General features: G+C 53.1%; 1 protein-coding gene across 1 annotated transcript; it reads left to right on the top strand.

Annotated features, from left to right (window-relative positions):
- The first annotated feature begins 3 nt into the window (after positions 1 to 3).
- DOC2B (double C2 domain beta) lies at positions 4 to 27994 on the top strand. The gene is made up of 9 exons (XM_056506967.1): positions 4 to 574; positions 9826 to 9905; positions 14610 to 14684; positions 17652 to 17761; positions 25101 to 25227; positions 25390 to 25547; positions 26561 to 26642; positions 26809 to 26905; positions 27502 to 27994. Exons 1-9 carry the CDS (start codon positions 238 to 240, stop codon positions 27636 to 27638), a joined length of 1203 nt encoding a protein of 400 aa, XP_056362942.1. The 5' UTR covers positions 4 to 237; the 3' UTR covers positions 27639 to 27994.
- Positions 27995 to 27998: the final 4 nt, after the last annotated feature.

Raw genomic sequence — 27998 nt, 5'->3', positions numbered from 1 at the left:
TCCGTCTCTCCGTCTCGCTCATTTATTCCCCGGCAGCGCTGGCAGCATCGGGGGCTGTGCGAGCCCAGCAGCAGCAGCATGCGTGCGGCCACCGAGGCGCAGGGCGCGACAACCACGTAAGGGACCGGCCCGAGCCTCCCTCGCCAGCCACCCGCGCATCCCCCGGCCGAAACTTCCCTCTCCCGCACGGTCCGGGCTTCTCCGGGGTGGGGGGGCTTGGCAGCGACAGCCGCATGCATGACACTCCGCAAAGGAGAGAAAATGACCATAAGCATCCAGGAGCACATGGCCATTGACGTCTGCCCCGGCCCCATCAAGCCCATCAAGCAGATCTCCGACTATTTCCCCCGCTTCCCCCGCGGGCTGCCCGCCGCCGTCGGCCGCAGCAGCAGCAGCGCCCCGCGCCCCGCGCCCGCACAGCCCGCGGCCAGCCCGGGCCAGGCGCCCCGGGACGAGGACGAGGATGTGGACCAGCTCTTCGGAGCGCACGCAGCCACGCCCGCGGAGCAGCCGGCCAAGAGCCCAGCGCCCGAGGAGCTGGTGGACCCCGAGGGCTACGAGTCCGACGATTGCAGTGAGTTGCTAAGTTTCCATGGGAGTTTGCTGGGTGGGTGTTAGGGCCGCTTGCCCATCGTGGGGCAGCCTTGCGGGCACAGCTGCAGCGGGGAGAAGCCCCCCAGGTGTAAGCAGGGGGGCCCTGGGAGTGTCCGTGCTGAGCCCCAACTGGGGAAGTCTCCCAAGAGCCACCAGTTGCTGTCGTGGCTGGTGCACTTGTGTGCCTCGTCCCTGCTCGTGCCTCCGGCCCTCCAGCTGGGCTCAGACCCTTTTAACCCGGCTCGGTGGTGCTGGCTGCCCCAGCCACCCTGCTGATGAGGCTCCGGCATCGCCCGGCTCCACGGCGGGGAGATTTGTCGGGAATGACATCCTGCCCTGCGTGTGCCTCGGCAAACTCCGCCGTGCCATCCCTCCATCCCTCACCGCCCTGCGGGAGACCAGGGGGGGCCTTTGGAGCAGAAGGCTTTGGTAGTGGTGGATGCAGGTGTTTGCAGCAAGGGTTAACCCCTCCCCACCCAAAACGTCCTTCCCACCCGGCGCCGTGGAGCTGCAAGGCAGCGGCTGCCTGGCTGTGCCGCGGCCGCCGGGATAACCCGATTTCCCTCGGAGTCAGAGACACCCCAAGGGCTCCATTCAGCCCAGACCCTGCGAGGGGCTGAGCACAAAGTTTGGAGCCGGGAGATGCCGGGGAGAAGGGAGTGGGCGCTGCTGGCGCTGCTGCGTGCTCGTCCTGGGGGAAGGGGAGGCTGAGCTGCTCAGGGCCCAGCGCCGGGCAGGCGGTGGCTTTGCTTTCTCTCCCTTTGCAGAATGTCACAGCCCTGCCTCGCCATCGCTGTCTCTGGGCTGCTGCCGTTTATTCCACACGCCAAGGTGTGACCCCAAGGCCCCCAGGAAGGACTCCCCCCGGCTGTCCCTGTGTCCCCCTCCGGGCACAGCCCTGGACAGGCTGGCGCTGGATGCCAGCCCCAGACTGGCACACCCTCTCTCCATGCCGGTGTCGGGGTCACGCTGTCCGTGCAGAGGCGACAGCTCTGGCACCGCCAGGGAGAAATCTCTGCTAAGCCGCGTTTGTCCCAGCCGGGCAGTTAACGGGGACTTTAACCGGCTTTGGCTCATTTGCTGCTCTAATTATCCCCTCGTCTTTGCTCGCCCTGGCAGTAGAACCGGGAGCAGCCGGGCTGCAGGGCCAGGGGGGTGTGCGGGAGCCAAAGCACCCAGAGCTCGGGGTGCAGCGTTTTCTCTGGGTGACTTGCATGGAAATTGCCCAGGGCGCTGCATTCTGCATTTATCCGTCGGCAGCGCTGGATGCTGGATCCTGGATGCTGGAAGCAGCTTGGCTCCGTGCCGGGGCCGGCGGGTGTTTCTCTCACCCAGGCTGGTGTTAGGAAGTGTTTCTTGCAGCGTAACAGGTGTCAGGCAAAACTGCTGAGGCTGTTTTGCCAGAGGTGTGCTGGGGTTTTGGCTGGCAGGAGCAGAGCAGGGAGGTGGCAGTGCTGGTGTCACATCTCTGGGGACAGCAAGGGATGGCCCAGACACCCTGAGGACACCGGTTGGCAGGATGTGCAGGATGAGACTGTCACTCCCCCGTGGTTAGCAGCCAAGTTGTAAATCCAAGCAAGAGCTGCTGTGCCCATTCCCCAGCCTGGGAGCAGGGAGGGGATCCGTGCAGCCTGGCTCGAGCTGTCAGCTCTGCTGGGGAGTGTGGTTGAGCTCCCCCACTTCTCTGGAGGGTGATTCAGGGCTGCTGCATTAGTCACCTGCACTAAATGTCCCCTGGAGAACCTGCCTGTGCCTGCACGTCAGGACAGCGCTGGGGTGTCGGTGCTGTCGGTCCCCTCGGTGGCACAGGGGTTCAGGGGGTTCAGGGGATGTTGAAATCTGGGTGCAGCACCCCAGCCCAGCCTGGAGAGGTGCAGAGAGAGGGACTGTGCCGTGGCAGGAGGAGGAGGAGGAGGATTGAACAGCTCCCTCCTGTTTGTCCCACCTGCCTGTGGGTTTCCCTCTCCAGCCAAGGCAATGTTGCTGGTGGCTGGGTGGGAGGAGGAGAGCTGCCCCTGCCTGGAGAAATGCAGCAATTGTCTGGGTTTCCCCAAGCTCCTTCCTGCCTGGAGTTACTGCTCCAGCATGGGGGTTCTGGGGTTTTTCCAGCAGCACCTGAGCTGCCATCCCAGCCCAGATTCCAGAACCCCAGCAGGGCTGTGGGGAGTGAGCAGAGTGAAAACCTGGGCTGGTTTTCTGCACCCTGTTCCTTAATCCTTTGCTGAGTCGTGTTCCAGACCCCACCAGCAAACCTTGTAGTGTGTGTGGAGCTGGTGGGGACTGCAGTGCCTGCTCCCATCAGGGTGGCCTGACCCAGGTTTGGCTTCTGCAGGGAGCAGGGATGTGATGGGGGGATGTGAGTGCGTGCATGGAATAGGTGCTTTGGAAAACTGAGAGCCCCCAGGCTGTGGGAAGCAGGGGAATCCTCCCAGAGGTGGGCAGGGACCTGGCTGAGGTGGGGGCAGCCATGGGAGGCTCAGGTTTGTGCTTCTGGACACCTCTCCAGCATCCTGTTGAATGCAGCGAGTGGCAGGGAGCAGGCAGGGCCAGGGAACCAACACAGCAGAAAATGAGTGGAGACATCTGGGCTGGCTCTGGGATCACTGGGAATTGCACAGAGCCAGCTCTTCCCATCAGACCTGCCAGCAGTGCTGCTGTGGGGATTTGCAGGGCTGTGGTGGGCACCTGCTGCCATCCCAGGGCCCTTGGGACCCCCTGGCAGAGGGACTCATCAGTGCCCTGTGCAAAGCAGGACTCTGCCTGCAGCGGGTTTGTCCCCAACAGAGCTGCTGAGGAGGTGGAAGGAATGAGGCAGGAGAGGAGGGAAATGTGTATTTGGTGCAGAAGGATGGTTTGGTGCTGTTGGATCAGTGTCTGCTGTGAGCTGAGAGGACCAGGCAGGAGCTGGGAAGGGGGAACTCGCTCCTGCTGCCTCCAGCAGGTGACTCTGTCACCTCACCTTTGGCTCCCCTGGCTGCTGCCCTGTGACAGCAGCAGGTCCCTGGGGGTCCCCAGCCACCAGGGATGCTTCCCACCCAGTCAGGCAGCACAGTGCCAGGGAAACTTGGTTTGCAGGGAGAATAAGCAAATGCCAGCTAGATGGCAATGTGCCACCTGCCAGGAGCTGCCTCGCCTCCCATCGCCACCAGCTGCACCCAAACTGCTGCCCCTCCACTGCCTGCACCTTCCCCAGCAGGAATTTGGACCTGAGGGGATTTTAAAGGTCTCTGAAAGCTCTGCACGAGCAGAGACAGCCCCTGTGAGGGAGCCTTGCCAGGGATAGCACCGGAGGGAGCAGCCATCCTCCTTGAACAGGCAATCAAGTTCCCAGCCCTTGGAGCAATGCCCCGTTCCCTGAGCTGCTGTTTGGCTTTGGAAAGAAGCTCTGGTCACGCTGGAATTCCTTCTCTCCTCCAAATGTGTTTGGCTCTGGGTTTTCAGGTGAGGAGAGAGCCTGGGAGCCACAGGCTGCAGCAGGAGCAGGAATCCCTGGGAATGCTGCCCCGTGCTGCCCCTGCCAGCGCTCTGGGACTGCTCCTACGTGCACAAACCCATCCAATTCCACCTCCTGCCCAGCTCTGTTCATGGAAGAGCAGCCTCCTGAGCTCTGGAGCTGCAGCAGCATGGAAACCACTTCTCCCAAGTGCAGCTGAGAGGCCAGTGCTGGTGCACGGCGGCTCGTGACGCCTGCAGCGCCACGCGAGTTATTTAGGAAGACTCTTATTTTGAGCAAAGAAGATAATTAGGCAGGCAAAGCCATCATGGAGATATTAATTACTGGCTGCTTGAGGACGTAGAGAAGAAGGAAGGTCTGAACTTGCAGGGTTTGCAAGTCACCTGGCAGTGGTTTTGGCCAGACAGGGGGAGGCAGAGGAGACGGCGAGGAACGAGCAGGGTATTTACTTCTGAAGCACAGCTCCTTAGCATATGCTGCAACTGCTATTTATAAGCTTTGAATCGTCTTTTCAATCCAGACAAGGCCAAAATAAGTGTTTTTTTTCACTCAGGAAACTAAACAAAGCACCACTGATCTCAGCAGAGCACGGCTTTGCCAAGCAGAGCACAGCCCGAGCTGCCTGTGCTGAGGAATGTGTGCAGTGCCACACCGAGGTGTCCTGGGGAGGGGGTGACTCTGGATTAGCTCCTCTCTGCTTTCCCGTGGGAGAGATTTGGGTTTTTGGGATGTGCCAGTGTGGGTGAGCTCTCACACTTTGCTGCTGGCCATCCCAGCAGTGATCCAGGCTGCACGTCCTGGTCCTTGAGGAGATTTCCCAGGGATTGCCCACAGCCAGGGACACCCCAAAGTGCTGGAGGTGAGCACAGAGGAAAGAACACAATGGGGAGCAGGCTCTGTCTGGGCATCCTTCCTCCAAAATGCATGGAAGCAGCATTTGGGCTGTGGCTCTGGCTCCTGTGCTGAGGAGGGATGGATAATGAGGTTCCCTCCTGCCACAGCTGCCCAGCCCTTCACCTTCCCCAGGCCCAGGGTGCAGGAGGAGAGACACAACTGACACCCCTTGCTCCACTATCCTCGAGCTCAGGGGGTTCCCAGATCTCTCCTCTTTGTATTTAACACTGAAGGCAATTTGGGGGGGTTGTTAATTGCAATACTGTATTTCATTAAAGGAGGAGAGCGGGAGAGATTTGAAGGCCATCTCTAAATTGAAATTGCTGAAAGTCTAATTGCTGCTGACATCAGGGACCATTTAGTGCTGTAAAACATAATTGCATCTCTGAACTGTTCTGAGCAGATAAGTGTTGCTCTGAACACTCCTCCTGGAGAAGACAGAAGAGCTGATGAGCACCCATCAGCCAACCTCATGAAGGAGCAGCTCCCTGCTCCACAGCTTGCCAGGGGCTGGTGCCATGTCTCCAAAATGAACAAATATTAATTGTTGCTGATTTTAAGTGAAAAACCCACGGCCAGGCAGGGAGCAGTTGCAAGAGAGAAAGGTTGTGTTTGTTCCTTGCTGCTGGTCCTGTTGAGTTCAGCCTCATCCGTGGATCTGCTGAGGAGGGAAGCTCTCCTGCTGGATCTGCTCCCTGCTGGGGTTTTTGTAGGACTGGGAATGTCCTGCCCTGTTGGCAGCAACAGGTCAGAGTCCTGTGATGCTGATGGGAGTGTTCATGCCCCTGGGACATGTCCCAAAACCTGCCAGAGGCTCTACCTTCATGGGATGGCTGGTGGTAATGGCAGCTCTCAGATTTCCCCTTTCCATGGATCCCATGGAGATGCTGTGGCTGGAGCTTCGTGCCAGAGGTCAGTGCTGCAGCTCCTGGGCTCAGCCCCCTTGGGATCCATCCCTGACTGCACCCTGAGTGGATCTGAGCCCAGGCAGCCCCAGCTGCAGGAATTGGTGCTGCTGTGTTCCAGGGATAACCCTGAGGGTTTTCCAGACCTGATGGAGCCAGTCCTCCAGCTCTGCCCCATCCTGTGGTGGTCAGGGCTCCAGGGAGGCAGGAGCACACACACAGCCACCCACCAAAATGTTCTTCAGCAGCCCAGCTTGGAAATGGCAGGAGATAATTTCTGTTCCTCCTGAGGAGTCATTTACCAACATTTTATATGGGGCTGTAAGTGCACAGAATTACCTGCTGCCTTTCAGGACCTTTAAAATTATCTCCATTGCAAGGGAAAATTAAAGCAATGGAAGAATAGGGACCTATCTTTTATAGTGCATTAAAAAATGCCCAGTCTGAAGGTTACTGAACCTGTGCTTTCTGTAAGGGGGAGCTAATCCAGACAATCCCCAGCAGTCTTTTTACTGCTCCACTCTGATCTCCCTGGCACAAAATCTGTGAGCAGATTATCTTGGGAGCAGCAATGCTGATAAGAAGAGGGACTTAAGGCTTTTGGGCTTCTTTTTAATTAGTTCTATAGTGGGGTTTTTGTGTGCACACCTCAACTTCTCCTGGTGTAGAGCTCTGCTGGGTTTTCTAATGGCAGTCACACCTGCTTGGGAAAGTGAGGACAGTGCTCCACCATCACTTCCAGGCTTTGCTGAAGCTTTTTCTGGGAGTGTCAGTGCCTCTTTCACATCTTGGGATGAAAAACTCTTTTCCTTGGAGCATCCCAGGTTATGGAGAGGGCAGATCTGCCACCCAGCACAGCCCAGGTGCCTGCAAGGACAGGGGCTGGGGAAGGGAGCAGGGCACAGATTTATCACCACGTTTTGCCTCTCATCCCCCAGGTATAAATAGAAGCTGCTCCAGCCTGGCCTCACCCTGGAATGTCAGCAATAAACAATAAATTCCTGCTGGCTGTGCTGGGCTGCCCACGGGCCTGGCCCAGCCCATGGACACATCTGCTGCTTCTGCTGCCCTCTCATAATTTCCTGAATTAATCAAAGCACCCAAAGGTCAGTGGGAGAAGAGGCCACCTTCCCGTGCAAGTTGGATTTATTTTTCCTTTTAGAGCCTGTGTTAAAAGCCAGGCCCTGGCCAGCACCTTCCCATCAATCTCTCCCAGCTCATGGAGAGGAAGGAGGGTCAGAACCTGCTAATGAGTTCAGTTTTCCTAATGGTTATTTTATCATTGGAGCAGAATAATTGTAATAATAATGATACATCCTGCCTGCTGTCTGGAGAGCACCAAGCTGCCTTTGTAATGCCTGACAAAGGCATTTATTTGTATTTTTTTATTTGCAGCCTCTGTGATTAGAGGGCAGTGTTCAGAATAGCCCAGTCGAGTTAAATAATCCTGGTAACAGTGCTTTGAGTCTAATTGCTGCCCTTTTCTCTTTTAGGTACTTGCTCCCCTAATTAAGATCACAATCGAGCTGCATCTCCAGTGGGAGGGGGAAGGCAATTAAAGGAGGAGGGTTGGGTTGCTCTGCAGAGGTTTTGGGCCCAGTGCTGGCAGCTGGGGGTGCAGGATTCCCACAGCCAGGGCTGGAGGGGCTGCTGGGTTTGCAGCAGGGGCAGTGCTGGGTGCTGCTGGTGGCTTGTGCTGAGCCCTGGGCTGGGCTGGGGCTCTCAGGGTGCTCTGGGGGGTGCAGGGGTGGAGGTCTCCTCCTGAGCTCCATCCCTGGCTGTGCATTCCCAGCTTGTTCCAGAGGCTGTGGCACTGGGACCATGTCCTGAGTGTGTCCCTGGACATCTGCTGGCTCTGGTGGCACTGCTCACCTCCACAGCAGCAGCTCAGCTGCCAGCCCCCAGCTTGTTTTATCAAACAACCACATTTTAAAGCAATTAGCACACATGGTGCTGATGTTGCCACATCCCTCTGCCCAAGGGCAGAGCCTTCTTTGGGAATGGAGACTCACCATCCACAAAAACCCCTTTCTGCTCAGAGAAGACCTCTCCAGGGCTGGAGCCCTGCACTCCTGTCCGTGCCCTGGCAGCCCTGGCAGGAATGGGAATTGATGGATGTTTGCTCTTGGACTGCCAGAGCTGGGAGCAGCACCTGAGTCCCCACCTGCAGAACAAGCTCCTGCTGCTGTCTGGAGGTGATTTTAGGTTTAGTCTGTCTTGCTCCCTGCTGCCCTCACCCCTGGGGCAGGCTGGGGCTTTGTCAGTATTTCCTGGCCCAACTCTGTTTGCCTGCCAAGCTTTTTAATTTGTTTTATAAATTGCCAAATCCAGCAGGCTGAACCGAGGGCCCCCTTCTGTGATAAAAATAAAATAACAGCTTGATCAGGGAGGGCTGGGCAGTGGGGCTGGCAGGAAGTGCTGATTAAAGGGCAGGTGGAAATGATGAGGCTCCAAACTGGAGCTTTCATCTTCCGCTCTTGAGTGAAAAATGCAGATCTGGGCAGTTTTGCTGGCTTGGTTTGTGGTGCATTCTCACACTGCCATCCTTCTGTGGGATGAGCAGGGGGTTCAGCTGGGAATTGCTCTGGAAATGCTCATTTGAGCCACACCCAGAGATGAGGCACAAGGTGCAGCAGGTTTGGCCTCACTCCTCATCTCCCCCTCTGATTTGTGACTTACCCAGACCAGGAGCTAATGTGCTGTGAAATTGCTGCACATCTAGGGGGGTACACTATTCTGGCAGAACTCTCTCTGGGTATTTACTCTGCTTGGGAGAAATTATTCTTTTTTTTCTTTTCTTTTTTTTCTTTTCTTTTTTTTTTTTTTTTTTTTTTTGCCAGCAGGAACACCTGTAGCTTTGGGCTGGGAGATCACTGTGAAATTGCAGCAGGAAGGTTGCAGTCCCCTGAATATCCTTAAACTCTGTGGGTGCCTTGCTGCTATCAATGCTAGGGGGGAAAAAAAGCACCTTATTTCCTGCCATAAAGTTTGTCCAACTCCCCCTCAGGCAGAAAACCCTGCTTTGATATTAAGCAAAACTGTTCTGATTTTTATTTTGGATTTTTTTTTTTTTTCACGTTCTGAACAGGCAGGAAGGTGCAGTTACCTTGGAAACAGCGGTGGGATGCTGCTTGGTGGCAGGGCAGCACTCAGGCAAAACTCTTTTGGGAAGGTGGGCATGGAAAAGTGGGGTTTGCTGCGTCCAGAGCCACCCTGGGAGTTCCAGGCTGAGCCAGGAGAGGCTGCTCCATGTCCAGCCTTTGGTGTGCAAATCAGCCTGGGAGCCTTGGAGAAGGCTAAGCCATGTTTTTGGGAAGCCTTTTCCTCTGCTTTGGATTAGTGAGACGTGCTCAGATCATCCAAAGGGAAAGAATTTCTCAAATCAAAAGGGCTTTTGCTGCTGAGGCTCCTCTGGTTTTGTCCTGTCCCATCCCAGGAGACGCTGCTGCTCCCGGATCCTGCGGGTGCCACAAAGGAACACAGCGCTGATTAAAAGCTGTTGGTGTTTTTCATTTTAACCAGGAAAGTATTTCCATCCTCACTGGGTTTAATTTACAGTTTGCAGCCAGATTGGAGCTGGGAAGGGATCCCACTGGTGGCTCATTTGTTTGAAGGTGTCACTATACAAATACACGTTCTGGGAATGCCAGCGGCGCTGGAGGGGAGGATGTGCCAACAGCAGCTCTCAGCTGTGTCCCAGCCATCCCCAAATCTTCCCGGGGGACACCCTGAATCTCCAGGGGGGAAGGAAGCTGCTGAGGGATGGGATAACCCAGGTGGGAGCCCAGGGAAGCAAAGCCTGGCAAGCTGCACCCACCCATCCCATTCCCTGGGAATGGCCCAGCCACGTTTCATAACAGGGCTCCCAGCAGGAATCTTTGTGTTTTATAATGTCTGCAGCCCGTTCTAGAGCATCTCCATGCCCAGAGGGGGAACAGCCCGTGTCTGCTGGTTAATCCCACCTCTCCTCCCTTGCAGCCGCGCTGGGGACGCTGGATTTCAGTTTGCTCTACGATCAGGAGAACAACGCTCTGCACTGCACCATCAACAAGGCCAAGGTACTGCTCAGCCCCGGCTGTGGGGACAGCAAGGGCAGGAAAACGGACCCAAGCTGTGCCGAGCATCCCTGGTCCCATCAGCTCCCACCCGTCCCCATCCCTGTGCCCTCTCCTTTCCCTCCAGCCCGTGGCGGGCAGGGGCTGGTGCTGTTCAGGGCAGCCCATCCCGTGTCGTGTTGGGTTATAAATGGCTCTTTTAAACGCCGCTAATCACGGCCCCGAGTGCTGCAATTAGGGGCTTTTTGCACATTTGGGAGCAGAACTGGGGATTTAAGTCCTGGTTCTGCTTTGGGGACAGTGGAAGGTGCTGCTGGGGCTGCCTGGCTCCTCTCTGCATCACCCAGAGAAACGAGGGCTCCAGGTGGGATGGGGGGAAAAACCTCAATCCTGCAGATCTTGGGAAGGGATAGAGGGTTTTTACAGAAGGCAGGAGAGGCTGTGAACTGAGCCCCAAAGGGTCAGACCATGCTGTTTGCCTCCCCTCCATGGTTTATTTACAGCCCCCACCTCAGCATTTTCCACGTTCAGAATACAAGCACAAAGCTGGATTTTGGGGATGGGCGATCTGCCTGGCACGGACAGCACCCCCAGGCAGGGCAGGGCTGAGCCCTTTGCTGGGCTTTGCCTCCCTCCCTGCCTCCTGTGAACCCACAGCAGCCTCTGGGTCGGGCTTCCCCTGGCGCACACGGGAGCGGTGCCAAGGAGGAGATTTCTAACTGGGCTTGGAGTGGGTGGAAGGCAGGGAGGAAGGAGAGCCCTGGGCAGCGACTGATAAATCTCAGAGCAGCAGGAGCACAGGCAGGGCTGGCAAAGCAGAGCCCTGGTCCCTGCTGTGCCCTCCCAGGGGTGTGGGGGTACCCCAGAGCCCCCCTGGCCACCCTGACATTCAAGCTCTCGAGTCCTGTTCATTTCCATTCTGCTCTCATTCTCCCATTTTTCTCTTTTATTTACATTGCCATCTGCTCGCTCTCATTTCATCTCTCGCCTGGGGAAAGCTGCCAAAACTTGACTACAGAAAGGTAAGGGCCAGGACCCCACTGCTGGCTCTGGGGGTGTTACAAGGAGAGCTGGAGAGGAGGAGATGGGGGAAAAGCCCCAGGAGTGCTGGGATTTCATTTACCCAGCTCTGGGCACCTGTTTCCCTCCAGGAAAAACGCCCTCAGGATGTGCCCAACTCCAGCAGCTCCTGCAGCCTCCTCTGCTGCCAGCAGCCATTCAAACCTGGGCTATTTCAGCCACGTGAGACACGTTTTTCTTTCTCTCTGATAACCCCAAACAACCTCCCTCTCTGCTTTTCTTTTACTTCTCTCTATTTTTTTTTAATCTGCTGATGCTCCTCACGAGTCCCATTACCAGCTCCTGGGGAGCAGGCACCAGCAGCAGGTTCAATCCAACCTGTTGTGCCCCACCAGCAATTCCCTGCTCTGCAGCCCTGAGCTGCTGCAGGCTGGGACAGTCACTCCACGTGGGAATTCACCCTGGTGCTGTGCCTGGGGATTGCTGAGGGGTGGAAGTTCTCAGCAGGATTTGTGAGGTTCTGGGTGTCACCGGGTGGTGACAGGAAAGAAGAGGCAGGAACAGGCAAAAGCAGAAAGGAACGAGGAGGAGCAGCCAGGAACAGGCAGGAGCAGCCAGGGGAGGCAGGGAAAGGCAGGAGCAGCCAGGAGGAGGCAGGGAAAGGCAGGAGCAGCCAGGCTGGCAGCAGCCAGCTCGCCCTGATGGCTCTCAGTGCTGGCAGCAGCCCCGCCTGTCACACTTCAGGCACGGCTGAGCTCAGACGTGTTGTAGCTCAACTCGGATCAATAAAAGAATAAATCAGGGCATTGTGGAAGCTCATTCCTGGACTGCAGGAGCAGCCAGGCTGGCCAGGGTTCTCCCTGGGGTTGTGTGGATCTCTGCTGTCCTGTGTGGGACAGAGCTGGGCATCAGCCCCTCCTAGAAAATAGGATGGAAAAGGATTTTATGTGCCCTGCCATGTCATGGCTTCATTGAGGGTCTCACCTTGTGCTCAGTCCTATAGGGGATTTATAGGGGCATACAGCAGCACAGACACAGCAGGCTGTGCTATCCTACAGCTCTAGAGGTCTCCTGCTTTTGGGAGAAAGGTGCAAGCCTCAGGGGGCTGTAGGGCAATGATGAAGGAGCTCCTGGCCCCTGTTGCAGCATCCTTGAGCTCCTCCCTGCACCTCTCAGAAAACACCCAGGAGTTTCCACCCCACTGAGCATTTGGCTGTCCCCTCCCTTCCAGATGAGGAGAGTGCTGGAGGTCTGCACTGAGCATTACTTATGTATTGACTCATAAATATTTATCACTGCAGGGAAATTCCTCCAGCTGTCTGCCTCCTCTGGGCTCTCAGGGTGGAAATGCAGTTTGCCCCCTTTTCAGAATGATCCAGGGGATGATCCAGGCTGGTTTTTGGGCAGACAGCTCGTTGTGGGGTGAAGGATGGAAGGATTCCATCTCCTGTGATTTCTGGATGCCTCTAGCGTGGCATTAATCGGCAGCCGATTAGCCCGGGTTGTAATTAAATCCCATTGATTAGCTAAATGTCACTGGCACGGGCAGCAGCTGGCAGAGCTGGGATGCAGGGAGCTGGAGGTTTCTCTAGGACTGCAGCAGAGATTTTTGGGGTTGGGTGCAGGAAGGGAAAAGATGAAACTTAATCTCAGCTCCATAAGTGGGTGCAGCAGCAGGAATAGTTGGAGGCAGGGAGATGCCCCAGCTGGATCTGAGGGGAGGCTCTGCCTCTGTGCCTTGTCCCTCTGTGCCTCTCATCCCTCCTGGGTCCAGGCTGGTGGTCCCTCTAGGCAGGGGAAGCAATGTGGGTGCTCCCTGTGGGAAGGATCATCCCCCAGAAGAGCAGCCCTGCAGAGCAGAGCCCTGCTCAATTCAGCTGTTTGTGCCAAACACGTATCAAGTGACACGGGAGGGAGGTAGACGTGACATTAGGAGCCATTTTCCAGGCTCCTGTCACTCCATCTTCCATAGCACATCTATTAAAAAAGCCTTTAATAGCCTCCTCAGAAGGTAATTTAATTGAGCTGAATTGATGGGTGAATTACAGAGCTGCCTGTCATTCTCCATCCATTTTCCTGGGAATCTGCCTGCTTGGTTCTGGTTTCATTTGCTGTGCAGCCCGGGCAGGTTGGGCACCTCTGACCAGGGAAGTTGGGGAGAGCACAAGTGGATTGTGCAGGCAATTCCCTCCAGAGTCTGGGGGCAGCCCAGCCCTCCCTGCCCTGTCTGCCCCATCCTCATCATCATGGACCAGAGACATCACCCCAAAAACATCACAGCCCTTAAAGCACAGCCCTTTCACCTCCATTCACTGCTGATATTTTTATCCTTCTGGCTCTGCTGTAGAAGTAAAATCCTCTTTGCTGGGCACCATTTGGCCTCCCTTGCCCCAGGGCAGCACGTTTGTCTCTAGCAGAGCCCTTGCTCCAAATCAGACACACTCCCAAGGTCAGGAGCATCCTGGACAAAACTGTGCAGCTCAGAGAGGGACCTGTGGTGCTGTGGGTCAGGCTGGGTGAGATATTCCCTGCAAGTGATTCCCCAAGCATTTCCCTCTTGGATTTTCCCAAATCCTGGGTGATTGCATTCCTTCTGCACCCAGCCATTCCACCAGCAGTCCATACAAATGTTTCCCTGCTGCTGGATCCCTGGCAGCTGCACACACTCATTATCCAGGCACTCTGCTGCTCACAACAAGGGTGTGAGGACTCTTCAGCATCCCCCAGCCTTGTCCCCATGCCCAGGCTGGAGCCAGGATTGGATGGGTACCTCTGCAGAGAAGCCCTGCTCTGATCCAGCACAGGATTGCCTTCAGCCAGCCCAGCAATAATTCCTGCAGGGATCCCACAGCCAGGCTGGAAATAATCCAAGGACTTCCACCATGGAGCCATTCTCATTTCTGCTTAGGGCTGGTGGATATTAAGCTCCATTTCTCACACTCCTGACTTGCTTCCCTGCCCTGTGGAGGTTTTTTTCCATGCAGTGTGTGCAGGTGTGGCTTTGAGCTGGGTTTGTGCCTCACTCCTGGATAATTTTCAGGTGGTTTAGAAGAGGAACAGAGGCACAGCTTGTGCCCTCCCTCTGCAGGGCATCACTATAACAAACCTGATCCACATCATCCTTTAAGAGCTGTGAGGGTCTTGTAGAAAACCCAGGGATGGGCACAGTGAGTGTTTCCTTGGATTGGTGCTGCTGCAACCCCAGATTTCCCAGTGAACACAGCATTTGGCTGGCACCAGCCTCCCCCTGGCCTGGAGCTGTTCTTCCTTGCTAAGTGGGAGTAGGTAGGTGCTATCACACCCTCTGGGAGTGCTTGGAAGTGGCACCACAACAGCAGAGGTGTGTGTTTGCTCAGAAGCAATTATCAAATGACAGAACCCTGTAATTTCAAAGCTGGGAAATCACTGTGCTGATTTTCTTCACCCCCAAATTAATTGTGATGAGGGTGGCAGGGAGGGAGGAGTGGATGGTGCCACGTGCAGGTGAGGAGCTCCCAGCCCCTCCTGGAATGCACAGATGGGAATTCTGAGCCTGGATCCTGCAAAATCCTCATTCCCCAGTCCTGGGGAAACCACAGCTGCTCCATGGACCAGCCCAGGGGAGCAGGATGGGCTCAGGGAGATCCCCCTGCCTGCCCAGCATCCCACTGCTGTCCTGATTCCTGCTTCTTGCTGTTCCCTCTCCAGGGCCTGAAGCCAATGGACCACAATGGTTTGGCTGATCCTTATGTCAAGCTGCACTTGCTCCCTGGAGCCAGCAAGGTGAGAAACCTTTTCACTTCTCCTTCCTTTTCCTGGGGCTGCAGCTTTTCCTTGGAAATCCCAGGGGCTGTGGGCTCCTGCACCCAGACCTTGAATATCTAGAGTGAACAGTAGCTTGAATCCCAAAAGAAATCTGATACAGTATGATAAAATCCCAGTTATATTATCTATGCAATTTTCCCCGCCCAAGAAATAAAGTATTAACTACAAAAAAGTTGTAGAAGGTATAATCCATGTTGCTGACCTTGGGCTTTCATTAATTGCCTTAACAATAAGACACACACCTGTCCCTGAACTAGTTTGTCCTACATGTCAGAGTCAGATCATTGGATTTGCAATATCAGAGGATCACAGGATCCTGTGTTAGGGAGTTTTCAGTTGTATGGAACTGGATGTCAAGTTCTTCTTCATTTTCACCCTTTTGCTTTAGACCAACTGGAAAATCTTAGTGGTTCACAACCTAAAACTAACCATTAAATTCCAGGTGCTCAGAGAGAGCAGGAGGTAAGAATTGGGGTTGAATCCATCCTTATAGGGATGGAAAATGCCCTTTCTGGGAAACCACTGGCTGGCAGCCAGGTACCAGCCCTGATTCCTTGCCTTGGGAGCCCAGGATGGGAATGCTGCATTCCAGGAGCCCCTGGGAAGCCCCAAGTGAAATAATCTCAGCTATAAACAAATTAATTTCCTTTCTTTTTTTGCCCTTATTCTTTTGCATTTAAAACCCCTCAGATCATAATAAAACAGAGTATAAATCATAAGGGAAATATTTCCATCTCCTTAGGTTCAGCACTTGCTGGAGAGAAGAGTAATTAAAGATATTGATGTGTGGTGAGAGCTGGGTGTAAGTGACTGGGATGTGGAATTTAAATGCTGGATGTGTGTGTTAGGAATATTAATTGCACTCTTACTCCACACGAAGGGAAAGACCTTTTTTTGGGGGAGGGAGGTGTATTTACTTGTTACAGCTCAGCTGGATTAATTGCTGATGTTCAGGGCAGAGGGAGTTTTTAACCAGAGTTTCTGCTGCAAACAGAGCCGGGAGCGCTTCACCAGAGACATTATCAGCAATTTCCACGTTGTGCAAATCCATTGATCAGCATTCCTGCTGGAGCTGGTGGGGAGGCAGGAGGGGAGGGGACCCAGGAGCTGCAGATCCGTGGGGGGACCCTCTGCTGTGCCCCTGGACTGCTCCAGGCTGTGCTTTGTCCCAACAGCACTGCCCAGACCTGCCCTGGCAGAGGGCAGCAGCTCTGTGGGATTGCCCTGGGCTGGATGTTCCTGCACTGCTGTTCCTGCAGCAGGACAGTCCCTGGGTCCCTCGGGTGTTTCTGCCCCAGATTTGGGCTCCCAGGCTCCCGTGGGTGTGGGAGCAGGGCTGGATTCATTCCCCATGCAGAGCTGGGTGCTGACTCCCGAGTCACTCCAGATGGGAGGAAAAGGCATTCCCAGGGCTCAGCTCCTCTGATCTCACTCCTGCCCTTCCCAGGGCAGCTTTAGCAGCTGGGTGATGTCCATCATGTTCCTAAACACACTTCTCTTCCCAATCCCTGCAGCCCCAGGGATTGGGATCTGGCACCCACAGATCTGAGCAGCCACTGGGGCTCTTTCCCTCTGTCCTGCTCACTCAGGGCTGGTGAATCCAAGGTGGGGAATGCAGCAGCTTCCCACAAAGATCCACAAGACAACTTGGAGGTGTTGATGTGCTGAGAGTTCCTGATGCCCAGCAGCAGCTGAGGCAGGGATTGAGTTGTCTGACACCTAATTAGAGGGAAAATTGCTGCTCTGCCAGGCTGTGCCAGGCTGGGAGCCTGGTGGTAAAACCCAGCCTGCAGCCTCAGCCCCTTTTTTCAAAGTGAGGGGGGCTCAGGGAGTGAGTGATCAGTGTCCCCTGAGCTGGGGAGTGGCTGTGTCCAGGATGTCCCATCCATGCAGGGACACAAACCCTGCTGTCCCCATCCTGCTGCTCAGCAGAGCTGCTGGTGCTGACAAAACACCTGTCAGGAAGTTGTTTGGAGTCAGGCAGGATCAAGAGTTGTGCTGGGAACAGCAGTGCAAACAAACAGCCAGAACAGCAAATCAGCATTTTTTATTTAATCCAAAAAGGATTTTTTTTTCCCCTCCCTTACTCTCCTACTGCTTAAATGGAAGCCTGGTCTGTGCTCTGCCAAGGTTCCCCTTTTGCTGCCTGTTTCCAGGATGCAGGATGTTTGGAGATGAGTGATTTGCTGTGTTTTGCCCCTCTGGTTTTGCTGGATTAGGGGTGGATTTGGGCCACCCCATCGAGGGGACAGAACAGTGACATCCATTGCCCCTTCCTCTCCAAACTGGGTTTCCTGAGCTGCCCAAACATCCTCCTGGGGCTGGTCCCACTGACCCTTTGCTTTTCCAGGTGTGATAATTGATAAAAGATTCGTGTTCATCATGACAGTATTGGGGTTTGTATAAACCAGAATACCAAGGTCTGAAGTGAAGCCTGAACACTAAATAGAGGAAAATATGATTATATAGTTCTGTTTTAAATCATCCTGGTATGAATATTATGTTTTCTAAATAAGTTGTATCTACTACCAGTTTGCAAAACCAGACTTTCCAATAATCTGATAGATTTTGCAAAATCAGACTTGCTGCCTTTGTGTGATCAATGCTGCCTATCTACAAAGCCCAGACTTCCCCATTTTTGCTGGATTTTATCTACCAAGACCAGATGGTTATCTATGAGACTGATCACCACCCAGAGACTTAATTCAACCACCACTGCTCACCTGGCAGAATTATAACAGCAAAAAACCAAAAGTTATTGATGAGAATGAGAAACCACGCTGTAAGGAGAAGCTGCAACCCAGAGTTTGGTGGAGCGCGGAGTGAGCGGTGACCCCTCACCTTCCCTTTGCTCCCTGTGTATAAAACAAACCAACCTCAATCTTGCTGAATATTGAGACTTTTTGTTTCTCATTCATAACCCAGGCGAACAAGCTGAGAACCAAAACGCTGAGGAACACCCTGAACCCCACCTGGAACGAGACCCTGACCTACTACGGCATCACCGACGAGGACATGATCCGCAAGACCCTGCGGTGGGTGGGAGCCCTGCCAGGACACCCAGCCACAAACACCTGAGATTCACCTCCAAAGAGCAGGCAGAGGGGTCCTTTTGCTTTATTTATAAAGGGAGAGGCCATGGGGTATCTACCTGGGAGCTCTCAGATTTTTGGAGGACGCAGCCTCCTTTTTATCCCAATTTCCCTCTCTCTTTCCCCATTGCTGAGGTAGTTAAGAGGCACAGACTTCCCAAACCCCTGATACCTGAGATTCCCCTCTCATGTACAACCCTCCCTTTTCATTTTTAATCCTTATAGAATTCAGTTTTTCCTAAGATTCCCCTCTAATGTACAACCCTCCCTTTTAATTTTTAATTCTTATAGAATTCACAGTTTTCCCCCGTTGCTTCTCTCATCTTCCAATATCCAGTTTAATTTATCAACAAACCTGCAGTTTGTTTGTAAAAGCAAATATATTTTCCCATTCATCAATCAGTGGAATCCACCCCATTGTTTCTTTTATTTCTCTCAGTGCTGGTTTTATCTACCAGCAGACCCAGAGCTGGTTTGTAAAGACAAATCCAACATTCCTCTCAATACTGAACAAGTTTGGCCACAGTGACATTTCTGAACAAGTCCAGGCCTTGCTCTGTATTGTGTGCACCAGCCAAATTATATTTAGCTGCTTTTCTCCATTTTTTGCTGCCTAGTTGTTTTTCTGCATATTTTACTGTTCCTTCACACACTTAGCTGTTTTCTGTATATTTCTTACTTTAGATCAGTGTTTATAACAAGTACATAAGATGAACCATTTTTAAGTGTTTTTCTACTTGTTAAAACCCTTCAAAGCTGCTAAAACAAACTGTGCTAAATAAAAAAAAAAGAGCTAAAAAACCAAATAGCTAAATTAAAAACCTAGAATAAAAGTAAGCAGCAAAGCTTTAAACAACCGCCAATCATTGCTTCTAAAAAGCTCGTACAAAGCTCATAAACAGCATAAAACCACCAATCAAAAAATGCATAATTGCATTAGCAGTAGTCTTAAAATATATAACTAAAGGTAAAAATTAAACAATAAATTAATTTACTGTCCAAAAGTCCTATTTCTCCTGTAGTAGGTCTTATACTTTTCATTACAGAGCATCTTAGAGCATGACAACCAATCAATACCTTTCATAACTGCTAACATCACCTTATTTATGTTGTGATTTTCCAATCACCAAAAGTTAGTGTGTTACAGTTTTAGCCAGAAGTTGTTTTTCAGTATTTTTGCAGTGGAAAATTCTGAGATATTTTCTCTACTTTTGTTCGTCTGTGAAATTTTTTTTGCTTGGTAAAAGCTTTTTTTTTTTGAGGTGGATTTATCATTTGCTCTAAGTCATAAAAGCCCCTTCCAACTCACCTGCCCTTTGCTTTTTAGTTACAGAGTAAGACTGGCTCAGCAATTCTTTTCTTCTATATCAAAACTTGCTATCATTTCTATGCCTTCTTCAGATTTTACATTCCAAAATCTTTCTGTTATACACACATATCTGTGAGACCTTGCTGTGCACTCCTCATCCTTCCCAACAACATCATTTTCAGCCAGCCTGGGCTGGGGAAAGCCCTGAGGAGCTGCTGCACATCAGCTTCAGAGCTCTCTGCCTGCTTGGTTTGGGTTTAACCCCTTCATGCCCAGCTCTCAAGAGCACAGGCTGAGGGTTTACAGTCCTGCCCTGCTGAGAAAATCTCCTCAGGGGAGTCCTGGGCTCCTTTCAGGGCTGAGCTTTTTGTGAGAAAGCTGGAGGCATCTGTGAATCACTGTCCAACTCAACAAAGAGTGTGAGTCTTTGTTTTATTATTCTATTTTGTTGGTTCAGGCTGTGCATTCAGCATCCCCCAGGGCTGGGAGAGGTTGTGTGAGGATGGAGGTGGGCAGGGGCAGAGCTTGGGATGATGCTCTGCAGGGAGCAGGCACCTCTGAATGCAGATTTTTCATTTTTTGGCCTCTGTCCCACCTGGGTGAGGGCAGGAATTGAGGGCAGTGTGCTGCTGCACCACCACTCTGCTCTGGGGCCGTGCTGCAGGATTTGCTGTAAGATCCACTGCCAGAAAAAGGATTTCACATCCTCCTCCAAGGACTCAGGGCTTTGCCAGCTGCAATCCCACCCTCCTCATCAGGGAGTTTGTGATTTTTCTTGTGCCAAGAGCACAGAGCTGCCTTGTCAGAGGTCCTGCTCAGGGTGAGGGGGCAGAGCCCACCTGCAGAGTGCAGGGAGATGGGAAATTCAGCACTGTGGGTTATTCTTTCCCTTGGAAAGCATTAGTCATGCTGGAAGTGCTGCAGGCTGGTGGGGCTGGGAAGCCTCCAGTTTGTTGTTATTATTGGTGGGTATTTTTTCACTGCAGGCTTTGAAGTTTGCAGCCTCCTCAAGCATGGAAATGGGTTTGTAAGGAGATGTTGGCTGAGCTGTTTGCTGGAAGGAGACAGGGAGCAGGGAGGGCTCAGCCCTGGGAGCTGCTTCTCCCTTGGGAAGGGCTGTTTATCCAGAGGCAGCAGGGAGCTGTGGGATGCACCAAAATGTATGCAGGGCTGGATTTGCCTTTCTCCCCACAGAAATGCTGTGCTGCCCCATCCATCCCTGCCTGCCTGGGTGCTGAGGAGCTCCCTGTGCCCTCCCCAAAGCTCAAAACTCTGCATGGACCCCTGTACCCCACCTGGGACCCCTCAGCCTGCAGGAGGATGTGGCAGGATGGATTTTAAAGATTATCTGATTTGGGCAGGAACACCTCCCACTGTCCCAGGGTGCTCCAAGCCCTCTCCAGCCTGGCCTTGGACACTTCCAGGGATCCAGGAGCAGCCACAGCTTCTCTGGGCTGGTACAGGGAAGGAATTTTTCCCAATATCCCATCCAAACTGGCCACCTCCCAGGGTTTTGGTGTGGCTGGAGTTGGCCCTTCACTCCCCCAGTGTCACTTCCCCCAGGAAACATCTCCCTGCACTGTCCTGCCTGGGTGCTTTGTTCACCCATCCATCTTCTCCTCAAAATATCTCCTTTTCCACCAGGAAAAGCCAACTTCAAAGCCAGGAGGACTCTGATTTTTCCCTGTGCTAATCAGGAGAGGCTCCTGCCAGGCATCTGGTGCTGCTTGAAAGAGCATCAGTGATGCTCCCCTTGGTCTGGGCAGTGACCATTCCCTGGGAGCCTCCCTGGTGCTGAGCTGGGCAGGGGATGCAATTCCAGAGTCTCTTTAATGTGAAAATAAAGGCAGAGATCAAAGCTGCTGCCAGCCTGGAGAGCTGGAAAAGCACCCAGGAATCTTCCCTGCCCACCTGGAGGGACGTGCCCAGTGGGGCTGGCAGGGGCTCTCTGCAGCCTTTTTGGAGGGCACAGGTGGCATTTGTCACAGCAGCTGCAGGAGGGACATCCCAGAGAGCTGGGGGATGGATCCCTGCCCACACCATCCCCAGGCAGGTTCTCCCCCATCCCAGTGTGGCTTTGCTGTCACAGAGCCCAGGAGCCACCAGGGTTCAGCCCCACACCCCGAGGTGAAGGAGAGGTGAAGGCAGCCCTGCTAATTGCACCGGCAAGCAGGATTTTGTTAATGAGCCAACCCCCTCAAAACCCAGCAGATATTTGGGATTTGGTGGAGCACAGCAGGTGGGAGGATCTCGAAAGGTCTCATCCATTCATTGAATTAAATATCCCTGAGTGTAGCCCGAGGCTTAGCAGGGATGAAACCACCCACCAGCCTGGGAAAAGGCAGGTTCAGAGCTCTGCAAAACACTGGAGTGCACAGATGGATGGGATTGGGAAATCCCACCCTGGAGCCCCCATTCCCACCTGGATTCCAACTGCAATGTCAGGAAGAGACAGAGAAATGCAGCAGGGAAAACTGGAACAGGCAGAATACAATCACCCCCATTTAAATAATACATGTAATATACAACAAATAAATTGCATTCATAATGAATCCCCGAGCTGGCCAGATACTGGATACAATTATTCACATCCAGATACATTGGCGAGGTGATGCATTATTCATGGGGCACTCAGCTAGCCCACGAATGCCAGGAATTCTTTGTTTAATCATGTGTTTGACAAACATCATGACTCATTAAATGCATTATTCAGAAAATAGTATTTGATCAGGACTAATAGGCAGAGTGCAGCCACTTCCAGGTTTGGGGTCCCAAATTGCTTTACTCTGGGTGAAGGAGATTTGCTTGGGAATTGCAGGTGCACTTGCAGTTACAACTCACTTCTGCTGTGGTTTCTGTGCTCAGACTTGGGAGAATTTTGGGATGGAATCCTCCTTTTGTTTTCTGGAGAGCTGGACTTTGCCAGGATGTTATTTTGCCTCCTTGCCTGTCCTTAAACTCCCCATGGAGAGCCATAGGGGATGTCAGGCTCAGGGGTGCACTCAGGCTCTGCCCTGTGTGTTTTTGTGGCACAGGGTCCTTGCTGACCCCCCATTCCCCTCCCCACAGGGGAGAGGGAGCAGGAGCTGTGAGTCAGCTGCTGGAGCTGCACAGTGAGTCAGGGCTCTAACCAGGGCTGAGTAGGAGGGAGGAGAACTTTAATGAGCAGTGATTGTTCATTTGCTGCTCAGTTTCCTTCCAAGGAGGTTTTCAGAGCCCCTAATGTAAAGATCAGGGCCCCACAGTGATGGCACCAAGTGAAACTCTGGGCTGGAGGGACTGGGATTCATGAGATGGGAAAGGGGTGAAGCTCCAGCCACAGGCTGGGGGTGGAAGGTGGATGAGGCTGCCAGAGGCTGATTTTCTAACCCAAGGCATCAAAATTCCATCACATCCATTTCTCCTAAGGAGTTCCAAGCTGGTGTGGTTGCACTGTGCCTTTTGCAAAGGGAGGGGCAGGGCTGGAGCCTCCTGCTCATCTCAGAGCTGGAAATCCCATTCCAGCTGGAGAGAGGAGCTGGGGCTGGCACAGAACCTCCCTGGGCACAAACTGTGTGACCCACCTGAGAGGTGGCCAGAGGTGCCACAGGGAAAGCAGGGCTGGGAGAGACCTGGAGGGGTCTCCAGCTCCACAGTGCAGCTGCCAGGCCCTGCAGATGTTCCAAAAACCACTTCCAAGGAACTTCCCATGTCCCTGAGGACACGGAACAGGGCCCAGTGGGGTCTCCAGTGTGACATGGAGATGCTCTCCCTGCCACCACCACTGCAGTTTTCCAGGTTTCCTTCCTGGGCTTTTGCTCATCACAAGGATGTTGTGTTTGGGATCTTGCTGTGCTTCTGGGGTGTCAGGAGAATTGTTACTCACATTTTTAAGAGGTAAACCACCCCAAACCCTCCAGAATTGCTGGGTGTACACCCAGGTCCTGGGACAGAGGGACAGGTTCCACACTCCTGGCAGGTGCAGTGTTTGCTCTGGAGCTGCTGCTGCTGCTTTGTTGGTTTTGTTCCTCACAAGAAAGAGGAGAAGAAATGGGGAATTTCGTGCCTGCATTTGAGATTCTCTTTGAGGATTTTACTGTTGTGTGGGGTGGTTTTATCCGTGGGTATCTATAGTAACGCTGCATCCAGCACAGTTTTCTGGAGAGCAGCATTCCCTGTTTTCCTGCTCATATTATTTTTTTCCAACCCCCTTTTCTCTGCTGCTCCCCTGATGATCCTTGTGCTGTGCCACAGACATCCCTATGGCTTCCTTATTACTCATGTGTGAGCATGAGGGTGCTGAAACCATCCTTGGATAAGGCAGTGAACCCTCCACAGATGAACCATCCATGGATAAATCACCCATGGATCACCCATCCATGGATCACCCATCCAGATGCTGAGCCAGAGGTGTGCTGTGATTGCTGTGCAATTACTCTCAGGTGGATCACAGGGCATTATTTATCCTTAATTACTTTCCCCCCTTCCCCTGAGGCCCCTGGGGAGATGGACGCCAAAGGGAGTGGGTGAAAAAAGAAAACAATCAGGTACCCAAAGGATGAGAAGATGTAAGAACAATTATTTTAAAAGGAGAAAGGATGTAAGGGAAGGGAAAAGAAATGCCTTTCCTTGGTGGGCAGGGAGCCCTGCATGGCTCCAGGGGGATGCAGGATGGGTTTTTGCAGGGTTGGTTTTCCCCATTTCCAGCTCTGCTGGAACAGCTGCTCCCCCAAGGCACCCCTCAGGCCCTCTGGGATTTTGGGAGCTGCACTCAGAGGCTCCCTGCCAGCACCAACTTTGCTCCTCTGCCTCTCCTGACACCCAGAAGCAGCAGAGGAATGAATGACTCATTAGCTGCCAGCTCAGGAAAAGGCATTTATAGCTTTTTCATGGAAAACAGCCCGGGCTCAGCAGCAGCACGTCACTGCCTGGGACACAGCTGCATCTCTGGGGTCCTGGAGAGCTCCACCTGCCCGAGCTGGGATGTGGGAATCACTCATGGCCTTGTCTGACTGGTGGCACAGGAGGTGGCAGAGCTGCCAGGGTCACCCAGCAGTGCCTGAGCCCCTGGGAAGGGGGGAAGGAGCCTCCCTGGCTGGGCAAAATGCAGCTCCAGCAACTCTGAATAATTTTGATTTAGTCACTGATGACTCTGATGTTTTAATGGAAGGGTCATTAGGATGGTTTGAGGCTCCAGTTTGGTTTTCCAACAGTGCCTGGGCTGGGAGGTTTGTTCAGACACAGAGACTCACATGATGAGCTGCCCTGGTGGGATTTTCCAGCAGCTGGATGCATTCCAGATGTTTTCCAGCCTCACTGGGGGTGATGAGAGGCTACCTGGAAAGTGCTAAAGGAATAAATTAGGGATTTATTAAAAGGCCTTCAATGGATACACCTTGGGCAGCACAAGAGCCTGGCCAAGGCTACACCCAAGATGGACCCAGAGTCACGAGTTTCACACTTTTATAAGTTTTGCTCCATTTCCATTCTGGGGTTTGTTGCATTTGGGAGCAGTGAAAAGTATATAGGAACAAAGTTCCTTTGTGCAATGGAGAAGTAAAAAGCTTTTTATTTAAAGAAATGTTATACTTTTATAGAATAGTTTGTGGTAGCTAAGAACAGAGATCATTTCATGGGTGCAAGGAGGAGACACCCCTGGCAAAGATGAAAATATCACATTTCTCATGCACCTTGCAGGTGCATAATCACTGTTAGCTTATGTTTGCCTTGAGCAGCCTGAGAAAAATCCAAGTCTGCTTCAAGGCTGCTTTTCCCTGGCTCTCACCAGTATCCCACAGGGGTTCATTGTCCAGTTCCAGCTCCAGGTTCTGCAGATTCTCTCCTCCATTCACTGCTGTCTGCGCTTTTGTGTGACTGAGCTGTGAGGAGAACTTGGTAACACTTTGAATGAACTTTAGAGTTATAAACTAATGCATTCACAGTCTGGGAAAGATGAAAGCAAAAACTTAAGGCACCAGGGTGACTTTATTGCAGGATCTCGGTGTGCGACGAGGACAAGTTCCGCCACAACGAGTTCATCGGGGAGACGCGCATCCCGCTCAAGAAACTGAAACCCAACCAGACCAAAAACTTCAACATCTGCCTGGAGAAGCAGCTGCCGGTGAGTGCAGGGGGTTCAGAGCCTCCTCCCACCTCAGAACCCCCGATGCAGCCTCTCCCTGTGGCACGGGGGAGCTGCTCGGTGCCCCAAACGCAATCAGGGTGTGGGGAGGAGCATCCCTGGGCTGTGCTGCATCCCGGGCTGGCTGCATTCCCTCCCCAGGTAGATAAAACAGAGGACAAGTCTCTGGAGGAGCGTGGCAGGATCCTGGTGTCGCTCAAGTACAGCTCTCAGAAGCAGGGGCTGCAGGTGGGGATCCTGCGCTGCGCGCACCTGGCGGCCATGGACGCCAACGGCTACTCCGACCCCTACGTCAAAATGTGAGTGCCACCCTCAGAGTGTGTCACCCTCAAAATGTGTCACCCTGAAAATGTCACCCTCAAAATGTGAGTGCCACCCTCAGAGTGTGTCACCCTCAAAATGTGTCACCCTGAAAATGGGAGTGTCACCCTGAAAATGTCACCCTCAAAATGTGAGTGTCACCCTCAGAGAGTGTCACCCTCAGAGTGGGAGTGTCACCTTCAGAGTGGGAGTGTCACCCCGAAAATGTGTCACCCTGAAAATGGGAGTGTCACCCTGAAAATGTCACCCTCAAAATGTGAGTGTCACCCTGAAAATGTGTCACCCTGAAAATGGGAGTGTCACCCTCAAAATGGGAGTGTCACCCTCAGAGTGGGAGTGTCACCTTCAGAGTGGGAGTGTCACCCCGAAAATGTGTCACCCTGAAAATGGGAGTGTCACCCTGAAAATGTCACCCTCAAAATGTGAGTGTCACCCTCAGAGTGTGTCATCCTGAAAATGTCACCCTCAAAATGTGAGTGTCACCCTCAGAGTGTGTCATCCTGAAAATGTGTCACTCTGAAAATGTGAGTGTCACCCTCAGAGTGGGAGTGTCACCTTCAGAGTGTGTCAACCTGAAAATGGGAGTGTCACCCTGCAAATGGGTGTGTCACCCTGAAAATGTGTCACCCTGAAAATGTGAGTGCCACCCTCAGAGTGTGTAATCCTGAAAATGTGAGTGTCACCCTGAAAATGGGAGTGTCACCCTGGAAATGTCACCCTGAAAATGGGAGTGTCACCCTCAAAATGTGTCACCCTGAAAATGGGAGTGCCACCCAGAAAATTTGAGTGCCACCCTCAAAATGGGAGTGTCACCCTGAAAATGTGTCACCAGCCTTCCCCAGCGTTTTGGCCGGGGAGGAGGATCTGGAGGTTCAGGGGGCTCAGCCACCCCCCTCAGCCTGGCTCTGCAGCCAAGATGTCCCCACCCTGTCCCCACCCTGTCCCCACCCTCCCCACTGGGACCCACTGGGCTGCCTTGCTCTCCTTGCAGATACTTGAAACCAGATGAGGACAAGAAATCCAAGCACAAGACAGCGGTGAAGAAGAAAACGCTGAACCCCGAGTTCAATGAGGTGGGTGTGGTTCTCACCCTGGGGCTTTTCTCAACACCTGAAAAGATAAAAAGCCACCACCTTAGTCACTGTGTGACATGGGGTTGGGTTCCCATGGGCAGCAGAGCCTGAGGAGGAGGATGGGCAGCCCCTGCTTCATCCTGACCCTGCCTCTGCTGCTCCACAGGAGTTTTTCTATGAGATAAAGCACGGAGACCTGGCAAAGAAGACCTTAGAAGTCACAGTGTGGGACTATGATATCGGGAAATCCAACGACTTCATAGGTGAGCAGCACACTCCAGAAGGTCTCCTTGGCTTCTTTTTTATTTATCTTCACTGTCTGTGCCTCTTATTTCTCCTGCCCTCCTCCAGCCCCCTGGTTTGTCCTCCATGCCCACATTAATTCTCGTTGGGTTTTGGTTCTGCTTTTATCCCTCTCCTGCACCTGAGCCTCTCGAGGAGCATCCAAGCAGGGAGAAAATGCATCTGCCTCTCCCCTTCTGTTTTCAGATGTTTTCCTCTGAGTGCAAAACAGGTTTAACAGGGAGGTTTCATTTATCTCTGTTGGATGTCTGGGCTTGTTGTGATTTTGTTGTGATTTATCACTAACAAGTGCCCGGTACCTCCGACAGCTGCTGTGATTGCAGTGAGCCCTTGGCAGCAGGGGCAGGGGCACTGCTGGGGCTGGGGCACTGCCTGGGACACATCCCACATCCCAGCCAGGAGAGGATGGGCAGTTTGGGCTGGATTTCACATCGGGTTGGATGTGAGGATGCTGAATCACCTCCAGCATCCCCTGGTGTCTCTCAGCATCTCTCAGCATCCCTTGCAGAGCTGCTGCTCCCCCCACACCTCTCCCTCTCTCTGTCTCCTTCCCCAGGCGGAGTCGTGTTAGGAATTAATGCCAAAGGGGAGCGGCTCAAGCACTGGTTCGACTGCCTGAAAAACAAGGACAAGAAAATCGAGCGCTGGCACACGCTGACCAACGAGCTGCCGGGCGCCGTGCTCAGCGACTGAGGGTCCCACCCCACGGCCTCTGGGCTCCTGCCAGCTTTGGACACGGGGGATGCCAGGCCAGCCAGGACAGCAGGACACCCCCAGCAGGGCCTGGCTGCAGGGAAGCCCTTCCCAGGGAGGAAGGCACAGGTGGTTTTGCTCTGGCGGCTTTTTCCGAAACGCCCCTTTGCGCTCACAGCCCCACTCTGAGCATGCACGTGCACACCCACACTCACACTCACACTCAGGTGTGCACCCCTGCATGCACTGCAGTCTGCCTCCTCTCCCAGATCCTGGCTCTACTCAGTTACCTTCTCGCTGCCTTGCAAGTCAGTGGCAAAAAAAGAAAAAAAACAAAAACAAAAAAAAAAAAAGAATGCG

The sequence above is a fragment of the Oenanthe melanoleuca genome, chromosome 19 (assembly GCF_029582105.1).
Source record: "Oenanthe melanoleuca isolate GR-GAL-2019-014 chromosome 19, OMel1.0, whole genome shotgun sequence".
NCBI classification, from domain to species: domain Eukaryota; kingdom Metazoa; phylum Chordata; class Aves; order Passeriformes; family Muscicapidae; genus Oenanthe; species Oenanthe melanoleuca.
This window is presented reverse-complemented; position numbering and strand designations above follow the sequence as displayed.

What these genes read in the sequence shown, in the direction of transcription:
- DOC2B (XM_056506967.1), top strand. Translation starts at nt 238, where the DNA reads ATGACACTCCGCAAAGGAGAGAAAATGACCATAAGCATCCAGGAGCAC. An exon ending in ATGATCCGCAAGACCCTGCG is followed by an intron (nt 17,762 to 25,100) that starts GTGGGTGGGAGC and finishes ACTTTATTGCAG; the next exon opens with GATCTCGGTGTGCGACGAGG. An exon ending in TCCGACCCCTACGTCAAAAT is followed by an intron (nt 25,548 to 26,560) that starts GTGAGTGCCACC and finishes CTCTCCTTGCAG; the next exon opens with ATACTTGAAACCAGATGAGG.